At 55.2% G+C, this 23,567-nt stretch overlaps 1 protein-coding gene across 1 annotated transcript in view; it reads right to left on the bottom strand.

Annotated features, from left to right (window-relative positions):
• DNAAF5 (dynein axonemal assembly factor 5) overlaps window positions 1-23,567 on the bottom strand; it is a 33,872-nt gene that overhangs the window by 9,425 nt on the left and 880 nt on the right. Inside the window, exons 2-9 of the mRNA XM_019637415.1 lie at window positions 21,457-21,857; window positions 16,658-16,782; window positions 16,193-16,311; window positions 8,298-8,530; window positions 7,445-7,657; window positions 3,568-3,711; window positions 2,185-2,350; window positions 219-366 (exon numbers count right to left, since the gene is read on the bottom strand). Of these exons, the coding sequence (XP_019492960.1) occupies window positions 219-366; window positions 2,185-2,350; window positions 3,568-3,711; window positions 7,445-7,657; window positions 8,298-8,530; window positions 16,193-16,311; window positions 16,658-16,782; window positions 21,457-21,857 (1,549 nt within the window). The remainder of the gene's footprint in view (window positions 1-218; window positions 367-2,184; window positions 2,351-3,567; window positions 3,712-7,444; window positions 7,658-8,297; window positions 8,531-16,192; window positions 16,312-16,657; window positions 16,783-21,456; window positions 21,858-23,567) is intronic.

Here is a 23,567-nt window from a genome sequence, read left to right as displayed (position 1 = left end):
CTTCAATGGAATTTTAATGACCACACTAAAGGGACTTTGATTTAGTGTCTCTCTGTGCGGTATGCTCACCACCATGACCTTGCTGTTTACCCAGGGGGACACGGAGCTGCAGGCAGCAGGGACCACCCCCGTTCTCACCTGAGACCTCCGTATGGGGGTGGTGGGGATACCCTGCCCCCAGCACAGCACAGGTGGGGCACGGGGCGGGGCCCACCTACCCGTGGGAGTCCAGGGTCTCCTTTGCTCTCAGCAGCACCCGAGACAGGACGGAGAAGAGCTTCAGGCGCATCTGCGGGTCCCTGGCGGGCTGCAGGCAGCTCCGGAGGATGGGGACGAGGTAGGGTAGCGCTGCTCCGAGGGCAGGGCCTGGAACACAGAAGCAGCCTCGGTCCTGCTGGGTCCTGTCCCCTCTCAGCTCCTCCTGCACAGACTCCAGAGCTATGGCCGCCATGATCAAAGAAAAGGGGCGGAGCCCACTACATCCCCAAGTCACTCTGATCATTCAATATGGAAACTTTCTATTTCCTTACGTTTTTTCCAAATTCTTAAAAAATCTAAAGTCAAACAATGTGTTAAAGATCGACCAAAATCAGTTTTTCAGAATATATTGTCTAATGCTGGTCCCTAAACCTTGCAGCCATGATCCTTTTTCAAACTCGTTACTTGGTGAAGTCAGGGATGCACTTCTCCCCACGCCATTAGAAGGTTTCAAACACACGCGATGGCAGCAGCTCTGAATGGTGCCTGGGGTGCAGACACAAGCTGCGACTCATAAGGCCCCCCCCACCCCCCCAGGCCCTGTGCCAACAGACAGGACTTCGCTTTCTGGACCAAGAAAGCGTGCTGTGAAAGCACGTGGTTTGCTGCCTCTGTAGTAACTCTGAGAGCAGGACAGGCAACTTAGATCTTGTTAAGAGGCGCCGTGCTGAACCTGCGACAGGAGTAAGCCTGGCCGGAGGGAGTCGGCTTATCAGCCTGGAGCTGTGTGTGGGTCTGGGGAGGAAGAAATGGAAGCAAGCCAGAGACACGGCCCCCGGGGTGGCGCGGCCTCCACAGCGGTGAGCGCCCAGGCCCTCGGCAGCTTGCTTTCCTTCAACAGCTCACGGGAGACGAGGCTCCGGAAGCTTCCCCAGCACAGGCGGGTTCAGGAGCAGGCCCAGCCTCCCAGCAGCTTCACTCAAAGGACGCAGGGAGGAAAGGCCGCTTCAGGGGCACCTTGCGCCCTGCCTATGCCGGACGCTTCAGCTTCTGCCCATCGCCAGCTCCTCCACAAACATGAGGGGCTGAGGTTGTAAAGCAGCTGAACAGCATCTGCCACAGAGGGTTAGTGCTGCCGGAACTTAGCTCTGGTTTCTTGTCAGATTTGAAAATATGGTTTGCAAACAACTGACAGAACAATTCGAGTTTTTTTTCCAGGGGTCACAGCCCCTGGGTCCTGAGCCAAACCACTGTTCTCTAGGGACAATGCACAGAAGTTACAGTCACAGCAGGGACCCTTCCGATCCAGAGCACAGTCACAGCAGCCCTGCACCCCGAGGCGGTGGCGTGCAGAAGCCTGCCATTTATAAGGAAATGGAATTGTCATCAAGTTTAAAGGAAGACAAACTGACCTGCTCGACACGTTATACCCACCTGGAAAGTACAGCATATCTGTAACGAACTGCCGTCATTTCTGTAATAAAAACCTAACTAGAATTCTGAGGTGTCATTCAACACCCGTGAGAGCATCACAAGCGACACTGCTCATTTCAGGAAAACGCCTGAGTCTGGAGGCTCAGCAGAAGCGATGGGGAACGCATCCCCAGGAGGCTGAGCGGGGGGCGGGGGGGGGTCATAGCATTCCCACAGCCTCCCACACCAACAGCAGCTGCTTGGATATGCTGACACATCTGCAGGGCACAGGTGACAAAAGCGGCCACGAAAAGCCAGGGCTTCAAGGTTCACCCTAAAAATGTGTGCCAGGCAGACTGGGAGAGCTGCATCACACAATCTCCAATAAAATCTCCTCTGCGCTTTAAAAATGAAGGTTTGTTCCTTAACATACGTTCTTCATAGGTGACAGTGACTGAGTTACTTTGAAAGTAACCTCAGTTCAGTACGGCTCGGGTGCAGCGTTCCGGTTCATGCCAAAACCTCCCAGCAGTGGCCTGCCCCCAGCCGCGCACGGGTCGTTTCAGGGCTCACCTGCCTGGGTGACCAGCACGTTAAACTGCAGCAGCTCTGCAGAGTGGACAGTCCAGTCATGGTGGGACCTGGCCAGCCACTCCAGGAGAGGGCCCACGTGCTCTTGGTAGAGGTCCTGGCTGTCACCACCATTCACCGCGGCCAGTGCGGCCATGGTCTCCTGAACCTGGAAGGTATGAATCACAGGCTGGGACAAGCCCCACTGAAGACCATCGTCATCACCTGAGACCCTGAGAGCCGCTCAGGAGCACGACCTGCTGGAATAATCAGGTTAATCACAGGCATTTCCCTGGTGATGGTGACAAAAATGGGAACCCGTGAAGTACGTGCCGGGAGCCCAGACTGCAGACGCCAGTTTCATCTCCTATGTCCATTCATGTCATGTCAACACCGCCTGCACCACAAGCAGTAAAACAGTCAAGTGCCTCCCTCTGCAAGGACCTCGAGCCCCTAGGTCTGAGGCCTCCCCGGCCCCATTGTCCTCATGCTCCTGCAGAGTGGGAGCTGGGGTGCCAGCCGGGCTTGGTCCGCGAAGCAGAAGGGGACCAGCAGGCTTCAGGAAACTAAACTGAACAGACTTAAGCTACGTTTGCAGAGGCCCCTTGCACCCTTCCTCTGCTCAGTGGTCACCCCAGCAGACCTGCGGCTGACGGAACACGAGGCACCGAGGCTGCAGCGCCCCCACCCGTACTTCTCTGCAGGGCTGGAATACCAGGCAGGTCCTGGCCTTGCAGCTGCACGGGGCCCAGCCTGGTCTGAGACGCTGTAAGCTGATGGCTGCTGATAGTAGTGACAAGCCACCGCAAAGACCCAGCTCTCTGGGAAGAAGGTTCTTAAAGGGAGAATAAATGCAGCAGTTACAGAGACCTCAAGAAAGGTGAGCGAGGGGTGGGCATCGTGGCCTCCCGTCCCGCAGGTCAGCATGCAGAGACCTGCCCGAGGGCCCTGGAGAGACGGGGAGGGAAACTGCGTCCCAGCTCTGGGCTCGAAGGGATCGAATGTCAGAGGGCTTGTCAGCCTAAATGCGGGACCCAAGGGGCAGTGCAGCTGGCCTGCGAGTACACAGGAACATCTGCTGTTATCCCATCTGCAGACCTCCAGCAGCATGTCTTGTTAGCCACATGCACCGCACAGGTGTGAGCGAGGACACCTTGTGCCGTTTCTCCAGGAGACTCCAAGACTGAGTCGTCTTCACTCTGACAGACTACGCGGCAGTTGGAGGGGACCTAGATTTCTGTGTACCCTGAGGCCAGCTCATGACAGACTCATCTCAAACGTCAGCTGGAGTCGGGCAGCCTGAGGCTGGGGGTCAAGGGCAGAGGTTTATAGCGATGAGCACCGTCACCTGTACGGCAAAGTGGCATATTCCCCCACCAGGCTCACCTCGTCGCCGAGGCCTGTGGCACCCGCGAACGCCAGTATGGTCACCAGCACTTCCATGAGCTGCAGGCTGGACCCTCTGCAGTCTTCGCGGCACACGGCCACCAGAGCCCGCACACAGAGCAGCAAGTTCTCCCCGTACTCGCGCTGGGGATAGAGCGAGGGCACCGTTAGCTGCGCTCGGGCCATGCCCGCCACCCACCCTGCCCGAGGGCTGACAGGAGGCCACGCCCGCCCCTCGAGAGGCAGAGTCACAGAGCCCATGGCAACTAAACAGCACCACCAAGGCACCCTCAGAAATGGGGAGCTGAACGCAGACTGGAAACAGGAATTGACATGCATTTGGTTAACGGCTCAACAGCATTTTAGTTGTTTAAGAAAGTCCTTATGTGTCAGCGATATTAATTAGTAATGTAGAATTTAAAAGTGAAATAACTGGGTGTCTGGGATTTGTTTCAAAATACCCCAGCTCTGCCCACCTACCCCCTAAAGTTCAGGAAAAAGGTGGAAGAAGGGGGACAAGATGAGGAAACCCATGAGTCGGTCATGCTAAGGCAGGCTGACGAGTACGCGGAGGTTCACTTTGCTCTCTCTCTACTTCTGCGCTTTAAATGTATCTACAATACCAAGTTTTAACAAAAATAAATAAGATTCTGTGGTTATGCTTCCTGATGGAGAGGGGATGAGGAGGTGACATCTCGGCGGGGGAGGGGGGGGTCCAGCCGCTCACCTCCCGCTCCAGCTTCGTCAACTGTAACACGGAGCCTGGGCGGGGAGGGGGCAGAAGAAGTGATGCTTCTGTCAGAGTCCACGTCAGAACGCCGTGTTTCATAAAGGACGGGACACCGGTCACGAATGTAATTCACAAACATGATCCGTAAACAAACAAGTATGTGCATATTGGAGGTATGTGCTTACACGTTTACTAATGGGAGTGTGAGTTCAAATAATTTTGGCAATTATTTGGTTAGATCAGGGGTTGGCAAACTGTGGCTCGCAAGCCACATGCGGCTCTTTGGGTACGTACATGTGAGCAATTTTTTGTGTGAATTTTTCTTATTTTAATAGATATAATTAATACTATTACTTATTATAATATTACTTTAAATTTTCTTTATTTGTAAAAATATATTTATGGCTCTCGAATAATTTTTAAATTGCTGTGAGGGACAGGATTGGCTCTTCCGTCTAAAAAGTTTGCTGACCTCTGGGCTAGATAACGGATTGGTTCTAGATTCTGAGTGATTTCTGTAACTCCATGACTCAGTCACAAGTGACATAAATTTAAACAGAAAATTCACACTGGATCACAGAATAGTTGGGTCCATGCACCCCCAGACCCACCTGCCTTCACGCACTGGAGACCCGTGTACATGGGGCAAGACCTCTGCCGGCAGGAGCTGGACACCCACCCGTCCCCAGGTGAGGTGGCTAGGACCACTGGATGCCCAACTCCTGTGAGAAGCCAGGATTGGTGTTTGTATTCGAATCCTGACTCTTCCCAAAGCTTAGTGTCTTTTAGGCCTGGATTGATGGCTTTCTGAAGATGTGATTTTTTGCTAATTTCTAAAATGACCTAGAATATACATTTAAGGACCAAATATTTTTTCAATTAAATTAAAAAGGAATTCAGTTTTAAGACACGTGCTGCTGTTGGCTTTTGCTGGGCTGGGCCATGATGCCCCCGACACTGGAGCCAATGAAGAGCCATGCATCCTGACAAACCTCACGCTGCTGTGCACACGGCAGCGTCTTCCTCTCCGAGGGATGCAGGCCCTCACACATGCAGGTTCCTCTGCATGTAACGGAGAGTTCTGGCATCGACTTGCACATGCACAGAGCAAAAATGACTCTAGTGGTTTTGTTCCTGAAACCAGGTCACCTAAGCTGCCTGAGTTGTGCTGGGAAGGGGGACTCACGTCAGCGACAGCAACAGCGTCCTGCCCTCCCGGTGCTCTTTAGCCAAGCAGGAAAAGGGAGCTGTCCTGAGCTACAGTCGCCTGACTTCAGTTACTGTCACTAAGCATGCACGTCAAAGAGAATCACGTTCCTTCCACTGTTCAGTGTCAGTTTGTTCTCAAAACACATTCATGGCTTGTTCTTACAGCTACTGGGGGTGATGATAGGGAAGATATGCCCCTTCCTGAGGACACACACATACGCACGCGCACACACACACACACACGTGCACACGTACATTCATGCACATGCGCACATGCACATGCACACACAAAGACATGTACATACACACATGCACGTGCACACACATTCACACACATGCACATGAGCATGAGGCGCCCTCCCTGCCACGGCGGGGTCAGTGCTTGTCGGCTGGGAACAGGGGCGCCTCTGCCCACACTCTAGGTGCCGCACGTTCCAGTGTGTCAGGAAAGGAGCAGAATGTGTGTCCTGGGTTCTGTCCTGGCTGGTTCCCTGGCCTTGCCCCAGGGCTGGAACACATCCAGAAAGCCACTATTGGGCTTTGTTAGAAAAGCGTGTCTTTCTCCAAAAGATCATCAAAACTTTCCATGAAAAAACTGGGAGATGAGGAGCCAAACACAATCTGAACTCAATGGGTTAAGGGATTAACGTCTTCTGTAACCAACACTAAGATATGAAATTACATTTTCTTGGCTACAGATGTGTAAGGTACGTATTTAAACACCAATACACATTCACAGGTTATACCCTTCTAGAAAAAACCCGCTTCTGGCTCGCAAATCTATGGGGAGGGATCAAAATCCTTCTTTTAACCACTTGTGAGCGAAAATGCAGAATGCATATGGATGTGACCATCGTGCTGAAGATGGTTTGGGGACGAGCTGGAGGGCGGTTAATGACACCCAGGGCACACGAGGCAGCCCACCGACATCCCGTTTCGGAGCTTCGTCTCTCATTCCCTTTCTGTACTCTAGAAACTTTTGCCTGACAGGTTTAACACGACTCACAACACGATTGTGAGCTGTGCCCTCTGCACTCAGAGGTCAGGGAAAGGGCCGTGACAAAGGACTAGACGGCGAGGAGGCAGAGCATGCAGGGCCCCAGTCACGCAGAGCAGACGCGTGCCAGCTTCTCCTGGCGTTGGGGGTAGCACTGCACGCAGACCCCATCTGAAGCAACTCCAGTTTCTCTATAGAAAGATCCGAGGGCCGAGTCCAGGGCGGGTTTACAGGGCTTAAGCCTCTCCCGGCCAAGCCAAAACAAAGTCATTATTTTCTTTTAATTGCAAAAAATTATAAATTATTCCAAATGGTTCAGCCTAACTACCTACATTGTCTAAGCTGCAGACATGATGGATTTGTTGCTCAATTTAAAACAAAACAAATTTGGGCCAGCCACGCTCGGATCCCAACGGCTCGCCAAACTGCCTGGTGGCTTGTTTTACTCCCATTATCAGAAAGCCAGCTGATGGGGCCCCAGCTCGCGGCGCCAGCACAAGGCGCACTGAGAGCCATGTGGACCCACAGTGGAGTGGGCGCTGGGCAAGTTCGTCTCAGGGCAGAGAGAAGGCGGCTCAGCACAGCTGCCACCGTGTCCCCTCTCTGGGCCCGAGACCACCCACAGCAGCGCGGTCCAGCAGGACTGTCCTCGAGGGACATGCTCAGTCCTGCACTGGCCACCGCAGCAGCCCTGGTCACGTGAGGACGTAGTCAGTGTGACTGCTGGGGGAGTGCCTTTAACTTATTTAATGTTAATTTCAGTGGAGGCCGTGCTGGCCGGAGCAGAGTGAGACAGGAAGCAAAGGGCCCCAACAAGAGGCCCCAGGCCGGGCTGACTAGCAACAGTCACTAGTGCTGTGTCCACAGCAACTGGCCGGGGACACGCCCACTGTGCAACGTGCAGTGTTTTCTGCTTTCCATCCGCTCATTCCTACACTTACGTTCTCAGCCCCTTGACAGATGTGGGTGTGGGCCAGCTCCGTGGCGATGGCCTTCAGGTGTGGCTGGAGGGCTTCCCCAGGGCAACCCCGGATGACAGAAGCGAGGACCAGGAGGCCGGAGGCGGAGGGCGACTTCTTCAGCATGGGCCACATCAACCTCAGAAAGACGTCCGGGCTGACGAACGCCCCGATCAGCTCTGCGGACCTGACGCACTGTGGGGGGGACACAGACAGCTGGGGCAGCCACGGCCTGGGGTCCCGCCACCACGCCGCCGACCACCACGCCGCCGGGCAGACCTGCAGGAAGCCTCTCTTGACGGCTGGTGCTCAGACACTGGTGCAGAGAGGCCCCGGGGACCCTCGGGACGTCCCTGAGAAAGTTCTCGCCCTCCAGCTTTTGAGGCACCATGGGGCTGGCTGGCGGGAGGGCTGGGTCCTGGCGGATTCCCTGACCCATGCTGGCTGGTCTGTCTGCTCCCAGCAACCTACACGCCTGCCTGCAGCTCAAACGCGCTGTGCCCACGTGTGGGGCACAGTCCTAGCAAGGTGTGCCCCTGGGTGTGCCTCAGCGCATCAGGGTGCCTGGGAACGCCAGTCCCCAAGGACACCTGCATGGTTCCAATGTCACACTGCCCTCAAGAAGGCAGGTTACAGGGACAGAGCACATCAGTGGTGGCAGGGGCTGGGCATGGGGTGCGGGCCACCGGGGGTGACAGAAACTCTACATCTCGGCTGTGGGGAGGTCCCATGACTGCTCAGGTCTGTCAAAATGTGCAAACCTGCAAACCTAAAAGCAGTGGGTTTTACAACCATAAGTTACAGCTCTGTAAACGTGGCCTGAAAGGCTACTCACGCTGCTGACCACAGCCCCCTCGTCGTCAGCACAGGCGTGGAGCAGGGTTCTGAGCACGACCTCCAGGTGCTGTGTGGTGTGGTCCTCTGCGTGTCGCAGCAGCACCACCAGCAGCTGCGCCGACTTCACCCTGGTCCCCACCACCCAGTCGGTGATGTCGTGACAGATGGCAGGAAGAATCTTGGACAAGTTTCTGAAGATGAGCTCCCGGCAGCCCAACCCTGGGCGGGTCTCTGTGTTAAAAAGATCAAAAGTCAGATTGGCCCAGTGGCTCAGTTGGTTAAGAGCTCACTCAAGAGTTTGAGCTCTGAGCAACAGCGGTTCGAGTCCTGAGCTGAGCTGCCGCTAAGCTGCCAACAGGTGGCAGGATGGCTCAGTCAAAAAAAAATCAAAAGTCAACATGAAATTCACAACTCCCCACGATCCTACAGAAATTTGTCCTACACTCGTATTTAAGGTACACCCACCAGTTTTACTTTGAGGTCTTAAAAATTCAAACCAACTCTCAGGACAGAAATGAAGACGAAGTGTCATCGTTTACTTGGAATGTTTCACAGCGGTGCTGAGGTGTGGGTGACACGCGACAGTGCACACCTCAACGTGCCTCACTCAGCAAGTGCTGATGTCCGGAGACACCTGTGACCCGTCACTGAGGTTTGTTTCGTTCTTTTTTTTTTTTAAGATTTTATTGGGGAATTGGCGGAGGGAACAGCGTTGGGGAATCGGGGAAGGGGAACAGACAAGTTGCTGTCCTTTTGTTCTTCAGTCTAGTTGTGGAGGACGCTGCTTCACTAGCCCATGTTAGTATTATCATTGCGCTCTTCCCGGGTGAGGCAGGTCTGTCACCAGCCACTGGATGGCCACTCATGGCGGCTCTTGGCAGCTCACGCTGGCTGCCGGCCACTCACGGTAGCTTATGGCAGCCCACTGCAGCCCTCTGCAGCCTACGCCGTCGCAGGCGACTCATGGCAGCCCAGCCCCAGGTTGAGCTGCTGTTCACCATCTTAGCTGTAGAGGGCACAGCATCACTGGCCCTCATGTGGGATCTGAACCGGGGCCCTGCTGCTCAGAGCTGGCGTCCCAAGCCAACTCTCAACCAATGAACCACTCGGCTGGCCCTTGTCTTGTTCTCTTAACGACATCTTTCGAAGAGCAGCGCTTTTATTTTAATAAAGTTCAGTTTCTCGATTCATTCTCTTGTGGAGTGTGCTTCTGATGACAACCGAAGCAGCTCTGCCCACAGTCCCACAGGCTTCATCCTGAAAGGCCTAGAATTTTGAGTTTTACGCTTGGGTCCATGATGCATTTGGGGTTAACGTCACTTTTTCTGCAAATCCAATTATTCCAGCCCCCGTGCTGAGAGGCCGTCCTTTCCCATTGAGTTGTCCTGGAACCTTTCTAAAAGCCAGCTGTCCACATGCACGTGCCTGTTTCTGGACCCCTTTGCTTCCCTCCTGTCTGTCAGCAGGCTGAAGTCACCGAGTGGCTCCTCACCCTGTGGGATGAGGGTGCATGCATTTTCTCTGTAGTTATAGTTAGCATTTTCAACCGTTTTTTCCCAACAGATCGAAGGCTGTGCTCAGGAAGGGCACCAAGACATCAGCTGAGCTCAGCCACCCCGTCCATAGGGGGAGTTCCAACATCTGGAACTGAAGTCTCCAAAACAACAGTTTGACAGTATTAAGCCTTTCCTCTCCCTCCAAGTGTATCCCCAAGTGGCTTCCATGTGATACTTGAGGTACACACAGATGACAATCTTATTGACCGTTCCGAATCAAATCTGGACATGAGAGAAAACTGCTGAAAACGTTAAGCACACGTCCAGAGGCCAAGTGCAGCCTCACGGAGAGACAGCCCCAGCAGCAGCGGGACGTCACCTCCCTTGGGAAGCATGTCACTTCAGCAAGACTCAGGCGTGAGCAGTGGCTGCCCTCTGGTCACCTGTCAACAGGCCTTGTCATCACCTGTGGGTAAAGGGTGCCCTCGGGCACAGCAGCTCTGGCAGAGGCAGCTGGGGTTGCTGACGCCTGTTCTTGAGTCAGCCCAGGGGCGGGACAGCCTCATCCATCCACCTGGAGAGGGGCCGCAGGGTCCCTGTCGTCTGCACGGTGGGCATCCTCAGTAGATGCTGGGTGAGCACAGGCTGCCAACAGTGACCCTCCCACCCCCAGCCTCGTGGGCTTGGTCAAACAGTGTGATGGAGGCCTAACCCACCTGCCACAGGATCACTCGCCAGCCGCCGTCTGGGGCCCTTCCACCTAAGAAGGCCCCGTGCTGTCTGCAGTCACTGCCCACCCCGCCTGCAGCAACCACCAGGCGCTTCCTGTGCCTACAGTTTTGTCTTTTCCAGAGATTTCGCATAAACGAGCTTCTTTCCCACGCACGACGTCCCTGCGGCTTCCACGCTGGGGCCTGTCAGGACGTCACACCCCGTGTGCAGCTGCACCACCATCTGCTTGTCCTTCTCCAGCTGACAGGCATCGGGGTTGTTCCCACGGTGGGGCTAGTGTGAACGCACCGCTGTAAACACGTGTGGACGAACCCTGGGGGAACATGGGTTTCCATTTTTGTTAAGTATCTGGGGTGGAATGGCTGGTCACACGGTAAGTGTACGTTTCACATTTCTGGGCATCTCCAAGCTGTTTTCCACGTGGCTGCGCCGAGCTGCCTCCCACCGCATTGGGAGACGGTTCTGCTTCTCCACGCACCAATTCCCCTGCGGACGCATTCGGTTTGGCTTAGGACACATTGCAAGGCCTTCACCCCGCAGTAGTGGCAGCAGAGGGAACTCGTGAGGAAGTGCCCTGAGGTCTGGGGACGATGAACTTCCTGGGTCCAGGATGCAGGAAGCTCAGCCCTCCGAGTCTTTTCCTGGAAAACGTGCCTGCAGCACCTCTACCCCGAGAAGCTGCCAAGACAACTGAGGTGCCCACGTCGGCAAAAGAATAGACACTCGCCCGTCGGCTCAGCTTTCCCGGAGCATAAGTGCCAACGGCAGCTACCAGGCTCACCCAGCCTCGCACGCAGACAAGGTGCAGACACTCATAAGGCCGATCTATTTCATAAGTGAAACAAAATTAAAAGAGACAGCCAAGCAGACTCGTGTAACTGCCAGAAGCCAGTGGGAACGGGGAGGGAGCCGTGGCACAGCCCCGGGCGGCGTGGGGGCCGTTTGTGGGAGGTGGGGCTCGGGGAGCCCTGGGAAAGGAGGGTTCTGACCCAGCAAGTCCGAAATGTGAGCACAGGGCAGGAGGAAGAGGCTCTGAGGGGCAAGAACCCTCTCTTGCCAGAGGGCCAAAGTTCAAATCCTCGCTCACAGCACAGCTGACAGGGGCTTTTGTCTTGTCCACACCCACTGATTCTCATCCCAAACGATTCCCTTGGCCAGCACAGGGCATCTCATGAACTGCAGACTTTGTCCCAGTGACGTAACGTCTCTCAACAATAAAAATGAACAGAGTTGTCCTACTTGACACTTGGAACTGGTTGTGGGAGCTCACGGGTCCTGCCCTGTGCTCTGGGCGAGACATTAAGAAGCCATCCTTCATTCTCCCACCACTCTCCAGGATGAAAGACCAGAATACTTAAAAAAGAAACAAAGCAAAACCTGGCACGCAGTTCAGAGCAATATGACCAGACGGAGAGCAACTATCTTCTGGTATTCCCGTCTGTGTGCGTGTAAGGGTGACGGCGGGCGATGGCACTGAATTAATTATACAGCCACCTGTCTGCCACACGCAGAGTACTTACAAGTGTGCACCACGCACAATCACCTTGGGGGCGCCAAGAACATGGCTCTGAGGGCAGGAGGGCCCACTGAGCACCTGCTCACCTCTCAGGTCTTCTGCTAGCTCGGCTGTGAAAGGCGGCAAGAACGCGATCACAGGGTCCAGTGCCGATCAGAGTGCTTGGCACGCCTACGGGCACGCTCAGTGCTGACTTCTGCTTCCACCTGGTACCCTGGTGTAGGGGCTTGTGCTTCTGCGGAGTGTTGTTCATCTGTATTTTTCTACCTCATTTTTACTGCTACTAAACAATTTCCTTCTCGTCCGAAAGTCATTTTCCAAGCAGCTGAGTTAGATCTGCGGGGGCACCCAGGAAGTCAGCCCCTAGCCCCCCCCGCCCAGTGCTCGCAGTCCCCACTGCAGTCAGGAGCACCCGCCCCCGCGGGGCACTGCCCGACACAAACATCGGGTGCAGGGACGGCAGCCTCAGGGGAGTTCGGGGAGGACGTGGTGCCCATGGCTCAGGCTGATGTATCTGTAAACACACCTCTCACTGCCTCTTCAATCAGGGGGGTCAGCGGATGCCCTGACAGGTGGGTCAGAGCCTGCGGAGCGTTAACTCAGTTTACTTTTGCAGTTAGACTAAGTGTAACTTAACTGCAGGCAAAAAACCAGACCATCCATTTCTCCACGTGTTTATCGGAGTCCCATGGCAGGTCTGCCCAGCTCTGTGATTTATAAACCATCACAAGCAGGCTGGGTACAGAAGTGGAGGTCTGAGCAACCACGCGACGCTGACCTTCCTGAAGAAATGGACACCCCTCGGTGTGTGGTCGAGGGCCAGCCGCCACAGCGTTAGGGAAAGCCACAGGAGCCGCTCGTGCCCAGGCCGGAGACCTGGGTCAACGAGGTGCCATCCTCACTGCTGCCCGGGCACCAGCCGCCTGCCCCCTGGGGCTTCGCTCCAGTCGGTCCGAGAGGGAGAATGGCCGCTGGTACAAGTGGACCAGCCACCACTGCAGCTGCCCGATGGCGGAGGCCCTGCCCTTGCCCCCTGCCCGCTAACGGCGGTCACCCTTCCTCCTCACACTCCAGAACAGGCTCGGCACGGTCACTGTCCATCCAGGGACCCTCGCTCGCTCGGCCTCTCCTGCTTCCTCTGCACAATGTGACATTTCTGATAACTTCTATTCAGGTGTCTTTCCTGATACTTGCCAACACTTGGCTGAAACACAAGCAAAGCAGAGCCGGTTGGAGCTCTCAGGCAGAACACGAAAACACAGAGGGTATTATGTAGAGAGCAATCCACAGGACAATGGTATCTGTTCAAAGAGAACTCTCCTGATTTCTAAAATGGGTTTTAACAAAAGCCAACTCTATTCTCTGGTGTTAAAAGGTCTGACAAGCCATTTGCCATTGTGAAGACGTGCTTGCTTTTCACTCAAGCGTTACCAAGGAAAACAATTTTAGCAGAAGGATTATTTCAAAGCAGAAGGACTCCGGAACCCGCTGTCAGCACTTGATCCTGCCGCTGGCGGTCAGAGGGGTGGTGCGCAGATGCGCGCTGAGCAGGAACTGGTGTTTCCACACGACAAGAGCACTTTGTCCAGGCCAACGATGGGCTTGAGGAAGACAAAAGATGCCCTTCCGTTCTTTCCAACACCAGCTTGCTTTTAAAAGTGATTTACCCAGAGTTCTCACAGGAAACTTACTGTGTTTGCAAAGCTAATGACCAAGCAAGCATGTGGTGAGGTTACCTCTCTAGGCTGCGCACACCTTACTTTCCTAGGACGGGAGAGATGGGCTAATGATGACACCTGATCCAGGTGCAAGGGTGCACAGGCCGGGCTGCTGAGCGCAGGCTCTCTCAGCAGGTGAGCCGCCACCACCTTCTCATCCTGGCTGTTCACACGCTCACATCTGCGGTTCGGCCACCTCTCAGGTAAGAGGTCACATACCCATGCGTCTGACCCTTGCTGAGCTGACTCTGCACTTGGCACACCTGTTCCAGGTGCCGGGATGCAGGCACACACACGTCTGCCTCAGGAGCAAGAGATGATGAGAGCAAACGTTTCACTCAGAGACAGCACGGTATCGGCTAGAGGTAAGTTCCAGGAAGAAATGAGGCAGGTAGGAAGGAGGGCAGGCACACAGGAGGGGGCCCGGCACCTGCCGGGGCTGCCAGGTGGAGACGGGCTGGGAGCTTCAGCCCAGCTAGAGGGAAGGGCCACACGACACTGACCTGACAAAGGGCTGTGTCAGGGATGCACAGAGAAGCCAGGAAACTCCATCACAGCAGGACAAACCACCACCTTAAACTATGGACAGGAGATGTGAACAGACAAGGAACCAGAGGACGAGTAGCAACCTGTGCTCAGGGGATTGCAGATTCAACCACGAGCGACCCCATTACACACGGGACACCACTACACCAAGGGGGCTACAAATGTCCCCACATCGCAGGCTTGGGGCAGCCGTAACGCTCCTCCACCACGCATGGGAGGCCAAGTGCAGATGGCAGTCCCCGCAGTCACACACACGGCACAGCCACTGCATGGCCCAGCCATCCTGGTGCTGGGGTCTGAGAGGTGACATTCACACAAAACCTGCATGCACGTGCTTCCATCAGCCTTGTGTGAAGTCACCCAAGCTGGAAATGACCCAAATGTCCTTTGAGTACTGACAGACACCCAAATTCAGGACATCCGTACGGAATGTGACCCAGCGGCAACAGAAGAACCACGGCCGCACACAGCATGTCGAGAGCCAGACAAGTCGGGCAACTGTGCAGCTGGAAAACGCGGAGCCCGGGGAGTCTGTGTGGGGTGGCGGCCACGGGGCCGGCGAGGGGACAAGCACGAGGGCCGTCTGGGGCTGGCGGCTCTCTCTAGGTCACGAATGTGGTGGTCACATGCCTGTTTGCTCGCTGAAGCTCACGGGGCCCTGCCTCGGAAGGCTGAGTTACTTTTGTCAATTACGTCACAGCCTGTCCCCAGGGGCTGAGTGTGGTCTGGGGGAGTGGACGTTGCTGGACCCAAGGCAGGCAGCAGGTGAGGCCGGGGCACCAGGAGGGCATGTGCCCAGGGAAACGGATGATCGGTGGATAGGCTCTGAGGAGACTGACATAAAGTGACATATGAAATGTGTTAAAAAGTCCGGAAACTTAAGACTTAAAATGCAAATTTTAAAGGGAGAAAAAGTGGTTTTAGGGGAAAGTGCCCAAAACCTAATGAAATCCAGAGCTTATACCACTAATGACCGTGAGTCCATCCCAGGTGTTATCTGCTCTGACTGAAACACAAGTTCTGAGCACAGTTGCCTTCACCAGGCCCCAGACGTGCCCTTGGGCTGTCAGCCTGGCCCTGCCCGCCCCCTGCCGACCTCCCTCCCAGGCCTGCACCTCTGCTCTGCAGGCCCCATCGCCCATGCCCTTCGTCCTGCTCGGAGCGCGGCCTTTACGGGGAGGACCTGACGCCTGCGTTAACACCGGTGAGGACCGAAGCTCGCAGGACAAGGACGTCGGCAGGTTTTCCAGGGACCACGTGTGAGCACTGAGACACCATGTGGCGTGGAGACTGCCACGAACACAGGCTGGTCCAGAACCGTCAGCGCAACCCCCAGACCTTGTATCTGAGAACACAGTTTCCACAACAGAAACGTGAAGGTGTGCGGGCCGAGGGCTCGGCCCCGACTCAGCGCTAAGGGACGGAGAGCACCGCGCGCACGCGTCTGGAAGGTCGGGAGCTTCTGAGCGCTGGACTCCCCCAGTCCAAGGCCTGCGTCTTACCCGTGCCCTGTTTTGCTTCTTCAGGTGAAGCTCACAAAAGCTATTTTTGTCAAATGACAAAGTGCCACTCGTTTCCAAAATCTTTGTTGACAGCAGCGACTCCATACGTGTCATAAACCAGGGCCACCCAGGGTGTCCCCATGGACCTGAACCCTCCAGGAAACTGCATGCTTCTCCACCAGAGCTGGCCCAGGACAGGAGAGGGCGCCACGAGCAACACTGCCCCACAATGAGGGAGACGGTGAGGGGGACAGTGAGGGGGACAGTGGGGGGACAGTGAGGGGCTCAGAGTGCTGCAGCCTGGCGCAGGCGCTGCTCTCCCCTTGGACGGGGGTCCTCCCACCACCCCGCCACCTCACTGTCCTTGGGAAAGCCACACGCACCTGGTGAGGGGTGGTGGGCGGGAGGCGGAGAGGCGAAGTCCAGCTTGTCTTTGAGATCCTCCTCGTTCTCCTGTTGCCACTGTAGGCCGACCTTCTCCCAGAGGCTGGCGGCCGTGTGCCTGCAGCAGAGTCACAGGTCAGGGGGCCGTGGGCCTGGTGACCAATTCCCTGCGTGAGCCCACAGTGTGAAAAAGGCAGAATCTCATTTGAAAACCAAGAGGCCCTTCATGCCACGTGGCTTCACAGCAAGTGGAGGGCACAGAGTGGCTGCTCTAAGAGACCCTGAAGCCAAATAACTGCTAGTTACCATGACAACCTGGGAAGCTCAGGTGGGGACTTCCTTGATGACCAGACAGGGAACCCACACGTCAGGAGGCTGGGAGGGGGTGTGCACAGCCGCCCGCCCCCCCCCCCCAGACAGGGACAGCAGCGCCAGGCCCACCTCCTCCTCCGCCCCGCACTCACGCGACGCCCGGCATCTCGTCCTCCAGGCTGCTGAGCAGCAGTGGGATCAGCTTGGGGAAGAAGGAGTACCGGTCCCGCAGATCCAGCAGCCAGCCCCCCACCACGCACGTCACTGCCTGTCGGACCTGCACACAAAGTGGGCGCCACGCTGAGCGTGGGGCAGTGCTGGCCCGCCACGCACACGCTGTCCTCGTGGAGCACAGCACTGGGCCGTCCCAGGGCCAGCTCCAGGCACTCAGTGCAGCCATTCACCCACATCTCATGCCACTGCGTCTTCCTGGCAGCCCACGTCCTCTGGCTCTGGCCTGATCCCCTGCTGGCCCGAGCAGAGTGCCACATGGCTAAGTCCTGTCCGTGGTGTGTTTGCCACACCTTCTGTGTGGGAACCTCCTGGCCAGGCTGGGGGCTGTCTCACCGTGGGTGTTTAAGCAAGCAGCTGGCTAGCTGTTGGGAAACACCAGCTTACAGGCCACACCACCAAGGCCTCTGGTCCTAGAGCCCCAGGGACTCCCAGGGAAGCCAGTGGGGCACCCTGAGTTCTGCTGCCGGCTGCCTAAAAGGTGACGTGCATGCACAGGGAAGAAATGAGCTTCAAACACACCAGTGCCCGAGGTCTGGTTCCCTGAGGGCAGAGCTTACACAGGGATCTGAGCACCCTATGTGATCCATGGAGGACAGGAGGGGCAGGGCAGAAGCCACACAGAGGTGGCAGGAGCCCAATCCTGCAGGAGCTCTGGGGCACAATGGCACCACAGGGCTGGCCCACCGAGGCAAGGGGCCACTGGCAGTGTGTCAGTCACCAGATGGGGCTGCCAATGGGAGGTGTTTCGGGTGACATGGCCCCTCCTGACAGCACTGGCAGCAGCTCAGGCACCCACATGGGTTCGAGGTAGGCTACTCAGCCCCGGCTCCAGCAAGATCTAGAAACCAGCAAAGCCTCCCCAGCCCCGGGACCTGGGACCAGAGGCCTGGCCTCCTTGAGCTCAATCTCCAGTCTGGAAAACAAAGGGGATAACAGGATACGTGTCGGCGGCTTCTCGAGAGGACAGAAAGCACTTGCACAGAGTGTGACAGGCAGTAGCAGTTCAGCAGCCTGAGGCTCGCGTGCCTCTCACCCACATGCCAACGCACAGGACAGGCCGCCTCAGATTCCGTGTTACTGTTGCAACTGCCTATATCAGGGGTCGGCAAACTGCGGCTCGCGAGCCACATGCGGCTCTTTGGATACGTACATGTGGCTCTGAAGTATAATTGAAAATGAAAATAAAACGATCATAGTTTCATTTATAAAATTTTTAAAGGATATTATTCACATAATGGTGATTTCATTTGTTTTATGGCTTTTTAAGGGCAGGATTGGCTCTTCTGTCTCAAAAGTTTGCCGACCCCTGGCCTATATGAAAGACTTTATGAGCTAAAATGTTAAAAAACGGACTGCCAGCGGCCCAGCACCTGTGAAGTCCTAACAAAAATCAAAGTGAGCTCAGGACCAGGGCCCCACAGCTGACGGAAATGTAAAGCAGGCAGTAGGGTGACTTCACCTTGAACTCACTCTAAGGGACTTTGTGGTCATTCATTCGTTAACATGACCCCAAGTGGGCGTGAAAGCTGGCAGATGACTTGAAGAGCTGGATTTGAAATGCCACCTCAATCAACCCTAGAGATAGTATGGAGCAAATCAAACCCCACTGGGAAGAAATAAAGAGAAATGAAAATCATTTTAATAATGGGAGCATGTGTTTTAGAATACTAAAAAACAAAAACAGGGTTTTTGACTGAAGTTTTGGAGAAGTCACCAAAACCAAAAACCCCACACAGAATGTTGCCCTGGATGGCATCAAAGAGAAAGCAGTCATCTGGTGATGTCCTCACTCCTCTGTGGGAGTGCAAATCCTTACGCTGCTGGGGTAAGACCATGCTTGTGTCTCAAGATTTTCACAGTCAGCTATTTAGCGAGCTACTGATACAGTTATACTATTTAGCAAGCTAGATATACAGTTATACTATTTAGCGAGCCATGGATACAGTTATACTATTTAGAGAGCTATCAATACAATTACACTATTTAGAGAGCTATTGATAGTTACACTATTTAGAGAGTTAGGCACACAGTTGTACTATTTAGATAGCTATTGATACAAAGAGCTGTTGATTTAGCTATACTGTTTATAGACAGCTGCTGACACACAGTCATTACATTATTTTGAGGAAAACCACTTGATCTGTGACATAAGGAAGCCACCTACATCATCTGCTCCACCTCTAGCTTAAGGGAGCTGAGAAGCCACCCAGCAAGGCCATGCTCTTTTTCTCTGGTGTCCCTTGTGACCTGCACTCACTGGACTTGCTCTCTGCTGCCAGGTCTCTAGCTAATGGACAAAGCGTCTGTACTGGGCAGTGCTGGTGCCGACCCAGCACCCTGCCCCTTTGTCATTCTTGGCAGGCCAGGTTCTGCCCTGCCCCCCACCATGCTGTGACGTGCTGACCCCACCCGAGCTCCAGGATGGGCCACCAGGAAGGAGCCAGTGGTGCACACAGTCAATCCACATCAGCTGGCCCTATGAGACAGCCTGAGGGTCCCTGTCTCTATGTTGGCCCCACTGGCTGCCTCACTGCAACTCAGGGAGAAGCCAGAGGAGGAAGCCAACACTGGGGCATGTGCTGTGCTGTGCCATGCCTGGACCTGGTATATGTCACAGACATGCCACTGAGTCAGGCCTTCTGTCCTAGCCCTGTAAAGGCTGGAGTGACAACCTCATCCTGCCCCCTTCACACCGTTTCCCCCTGGGAAGCCCGCCTCCTGCAGAGGCACAGCTCATCCTGAACTGAAGCCACGCCCACCCCTCCCCTCCAGTCCCCCTCCCTTCCTCAGGCTGGAAGTAGGACCGAAAGGTTCTGATCACTTCCACAGTAGGTGGTCAGGACCTCTGACCTTTCTGTATAATTGGGACATTCATCGGGACCCTTTCAGTCTGCCTGCACACACATGCCAACAGAGCAGAACTGTATCTTGAGTCATGAAGTTTAATGTCACAGCGGGTAAAACAAACAACCTGGCGTTAAGCACTGGACCAGATGCTCCACATCACAACGCCAGGGAAACGCAAGTCAAAGCCACCAGCTGCCACTTCACACCCACTAGGACGGCTGTAAACAACACAAATCAGAAAACAGCAGTGTTGTGAGACTGCAGCGATCAGAGCGCCTGTGCATTGCAGGGGGCGTGCGAAATGTGCAGTGGCTGTGCAGCAAAGTGCGTGGTGGTCTCGGCGAGCTGAACGCAGCGGCCGCAGGACCCAGCCATCCCACTGCTCGGTGCAGAGCCAAAAGAAGTGAAGCCGAGTTCAGACAGGCCCCTGTCCATCCACAGCATGAAGGCACAGCCACAGCCAAGAGGTGTCAACAACCCAAGTACCTACGACGGGTAAGAGACGAGCACGGGGAATACCCACGTAATGGGTTTGACTCAGCCTGAAAAGGAAGTGAGGCGTGAGGCACTGACACGCCACGACAGGGATGAGCCCTGAGAACACCATGCTCAGTGAGAAAGGCCCCTCACAGCAGATCACACACTGATTTGACTTGTATGAAACATGCAGAGTAGAACTCAGGCAGATTAAAGGTTATCAGAGGCCAGGGGGGCGGGTGAAAGGGAGTTACTGCTTGATGGTTAGTTTCTGTTTGGGATGATGAAAAGTTTTGGTCAGTGGGGATTTGCACAACCTTGTGAATATACTTAATGACATGGAATAGTGCACTGAAAAAAGGTTAAAATGGCAAGTTTTATGTTATATATATATATATTTTATCAAAATTTAAAAAAATTAAAAAATTAATAGTGTCATATATCAAAAATATCCAATGCTTTAAAAAGATAAATTGTGAAGTATGGGAATTACAGTTTAACAAAACTATTTTAAAAAACAAAACAAAGTCACTGGGGAGAAACCCAGTGTGCCCATGGTCAGGAGGCAGGACAGTACCACAGAGCAGTCCGGTGTCACCAGGTCCGAGCCTGCAGGCTGGCTTGACTGGGTGACCCTGAGCACATCACAGGATCTCACACCTCGGGAGGTGGAAGTAGCAGCCATGACAACTTCTGTGAGGATTAAGTGAGACGGTGCCTGGACGAGGCACATTGGCACAGGGCTCCATGCCCAGGCCGGGCATTTCCGCCATTAGGGGAGCAGGGGCCCCGCCACCACGCAGGGCGTGCGTTACCCAGCACGATGGAATGGCCCAGGGTGGCCACGGCAGGGGCGCTTTGTAACCGCACGGACCACAAGGACATGCTCCCCTCCATGTCTCCTCCCTCTGGGAGGGAGCTTGCCCGCTGCAGCCTTGGGACACTTTAGTGGCCGTGGACTCAGATTCAAGACATGCCCTTGGAGCTGGCTTCTGCCAACAGAAAAGCCAGTATTGCCATCTCCGTCTGTCTGTCTCTCAGCGGGCCCCAAAGCCCAATGGAACAGTCACCCTGCCACCATCCATCTCCTCCCAGGTCTGGTGTGCCAACCACGGTGGCTCTCCATTGAGTCCTCCTCAGTGGAGGGGCACGTTAAAGACGCTTCTACAAACCAGAATCACACAGCACTGGCATTTTCCCTCCGCCGTGGAATTAAGTATGACAAACGTGTTCAGACAACTGAGCGCTTCCCAGTTTCTCAAAGAAGTGAAGCGGGAAGGACTGACAGGGCATGTGGTGTAATATTAACACCAGAAAAAAGTGAGTCACGTGTGCCACACTGCATGCTTATTTCTGGCTGGGAAAAGGGACTGCCCAGGGGACCTCCCATTACCTGGGGGACGTCGTCAAAGAGCCGCTGAGCGAAGTGAGGAAGCACGTCATCCACTGACTTCCCACTGCCGAACTGGATCACTGTGCCTGTGGCCTCGATGACGGCCACCCGAACCTTCCAGTGCTGGTGGGAGATGGTCTGCATCAGGGGGCCGATCAGAGACTCCGACTGCATGTGGAAGTGATCTGTGGGACAGGGAAGGTCACCAGTTACCAGTGCTGCTCCCTCTGTGCCTCCGCCCTGGCCCAGTCCATGGACACCCAGGAGGACTTCCCTCCTCCCCCACCGAAGTCCCTGTGGCAGGCATGGCATGAGGCTCAGGTCTGCCAAGCACCGCTTTGCATGCCCGGCACCAGGACAGGCGCAGAAACAGGCGTGCAACCCAAAGAGCACCTCTAAAACTCAGGCTTGGGGGACCAGAGAGAAAAGTCTGGAGGCCTGAGCCCACTTCAGCTGAAGATGGGAGAGTCTGAAGCTGCTGACAGCTACAATGTGTACCTGAGAGGCACGCTGACCAAAAGAAAGAAACCGAGCCAAGAGGACACTGTCCACATCCCCACACCCAGCCGTGCCCAAAGCCAGGTGCCCAGCACTACTGCAGGAAACTGGACCAGCACAGCTTGCTTTAGGCAAAGACACTGCACTTCCTACTTGGAAGGCCCTCACAGGAAGTCAGAACCAGAGGGTCTTCAGGACGGCCAGGCTGACCCTCTGGTTTTGGACTTGTGGCCTTGGTTCCATCTGCTTGAGGCCTATCTGCGAGGTCATTATTTCAGTAATGCTCTGGGCAAGCTCTTGATCCAACGCTACCCAGTGTGGCGGGATCCAGAGAGGCCGGGCACCCAGGGCGGGCAGGGCAGAGAGAGGTGTTGACATGGGAGGCGCTCCAAGCAGAAGAAACACTCCTTCACTCAACAATCAGGGAGCACCTCCTCCCGGCAGGCACTGTGCTAGTGCTGGGGGCACAGAGAGGCACTCCCGCCCTCCTGGGACTTACAGTCTAGGGAGGGAGCAGAGGCTGGGAAGCAGTAAGCAGCAGCGCCTCCGGCTGGTGCCTGGACCAGGGGGAGGCGGGTGAGAGGCAGTGAGGAACGCATCAATGGGTTGTCGTTCCCAACGGCCATCTCCAGCCCAAACCTCTTCCCCAGCTCCACTATAATTCTGCGCTATCTGAATCCAAGGTGAACACGACCCAAGATGGAAGCCTCGACATGACCTCAGGCCCTGCTTCCTTTGTCTCCTGTCCACCCAAACCTCCTCCTCCCTCACCCCACTCCCAAGTCAACAGGAAATCCTGCCAGCTCTACCTTCAACACATCCCGTTTTCCCCATCTCTACTAGCAGACTGCCCCACCCAAGTCCAAGCCAACCTCACCTAAACACGGATGAATTATGGCCCCCACTGGCTTCATTTCCTCTGTTGCCACCGCTATAACCCATTCTCCACAAGCATCTGAGCAATTTTCTGAATTCCAGAATCGGAGCCTAATAGGCTCCCTCTCCACTGGCTCCCCACTGCACTTAATACTAAACTGAGCCCCCACCCCTTCTCCCAGTCGCCGCCTCCTTTCAGCTCCTCCGATCTGACAGGCTCGTCCCTCAGGCTTGCCCGCTCCTGACCGCACGCGGCGGGTCTTCCACTTGGATGCTCCCTCCTCCTGGAAGCCTTCCCAACTGGTCTAAGCAGGTGCTTTCCCTACCATTTTACACCCCCGCCTGAGACAGCAAGGACAGGTGACTGGGGCAAGATCCTGCAGAAATGGCTACTTAGATAAAGGGCATATCCTCATCGGATTAGTGTTTTTAAAATAATGAAATTTGAATTAAAGGGGAGCAAGAGTGGAAGTGGCCTCCCTTCATTTAGGACAGGGGTCCAAGCCAGGGAGAAGACAGGAGGCCTCCGCAGAGGAGTGAAACGTGAGCCTCGGTTCTCAGTGCGCTTCTTTAACGCCTGGGCTGGTCACCCCGGCGAGGGGCAGCTGCCAGAGCGCACCCCACCCCAGCCAGCTTGCCGCGGTGGTCTCCGGGAATGTGCATTTTGAGAGCCATCGGACGGAGGGGGATCCCGGAGGGGCACCCCGCTCGGGGCCGCGCCCCCCCCCACCCCTGTC

This window comes from Hipposideros armiger, unplaced genomic scaffold (genome assembly GCF_001890085.2).
Source record: "Hipposideros armiger isolate ML-2016 unplaced genomic scaffold, ASM189008v1 scaffold_33, whole genome shotgun sequence".
Classification (NCBI taxonomy): Eukaryota; Metazoa; Chordata; class Mammalia; order Chiroptera; family Hipposideridae; genus Hipposideros; species Hipposideros armiger.
This window is presented reverse-complemented; position numbering and strand designations above follow the sequence as displayed.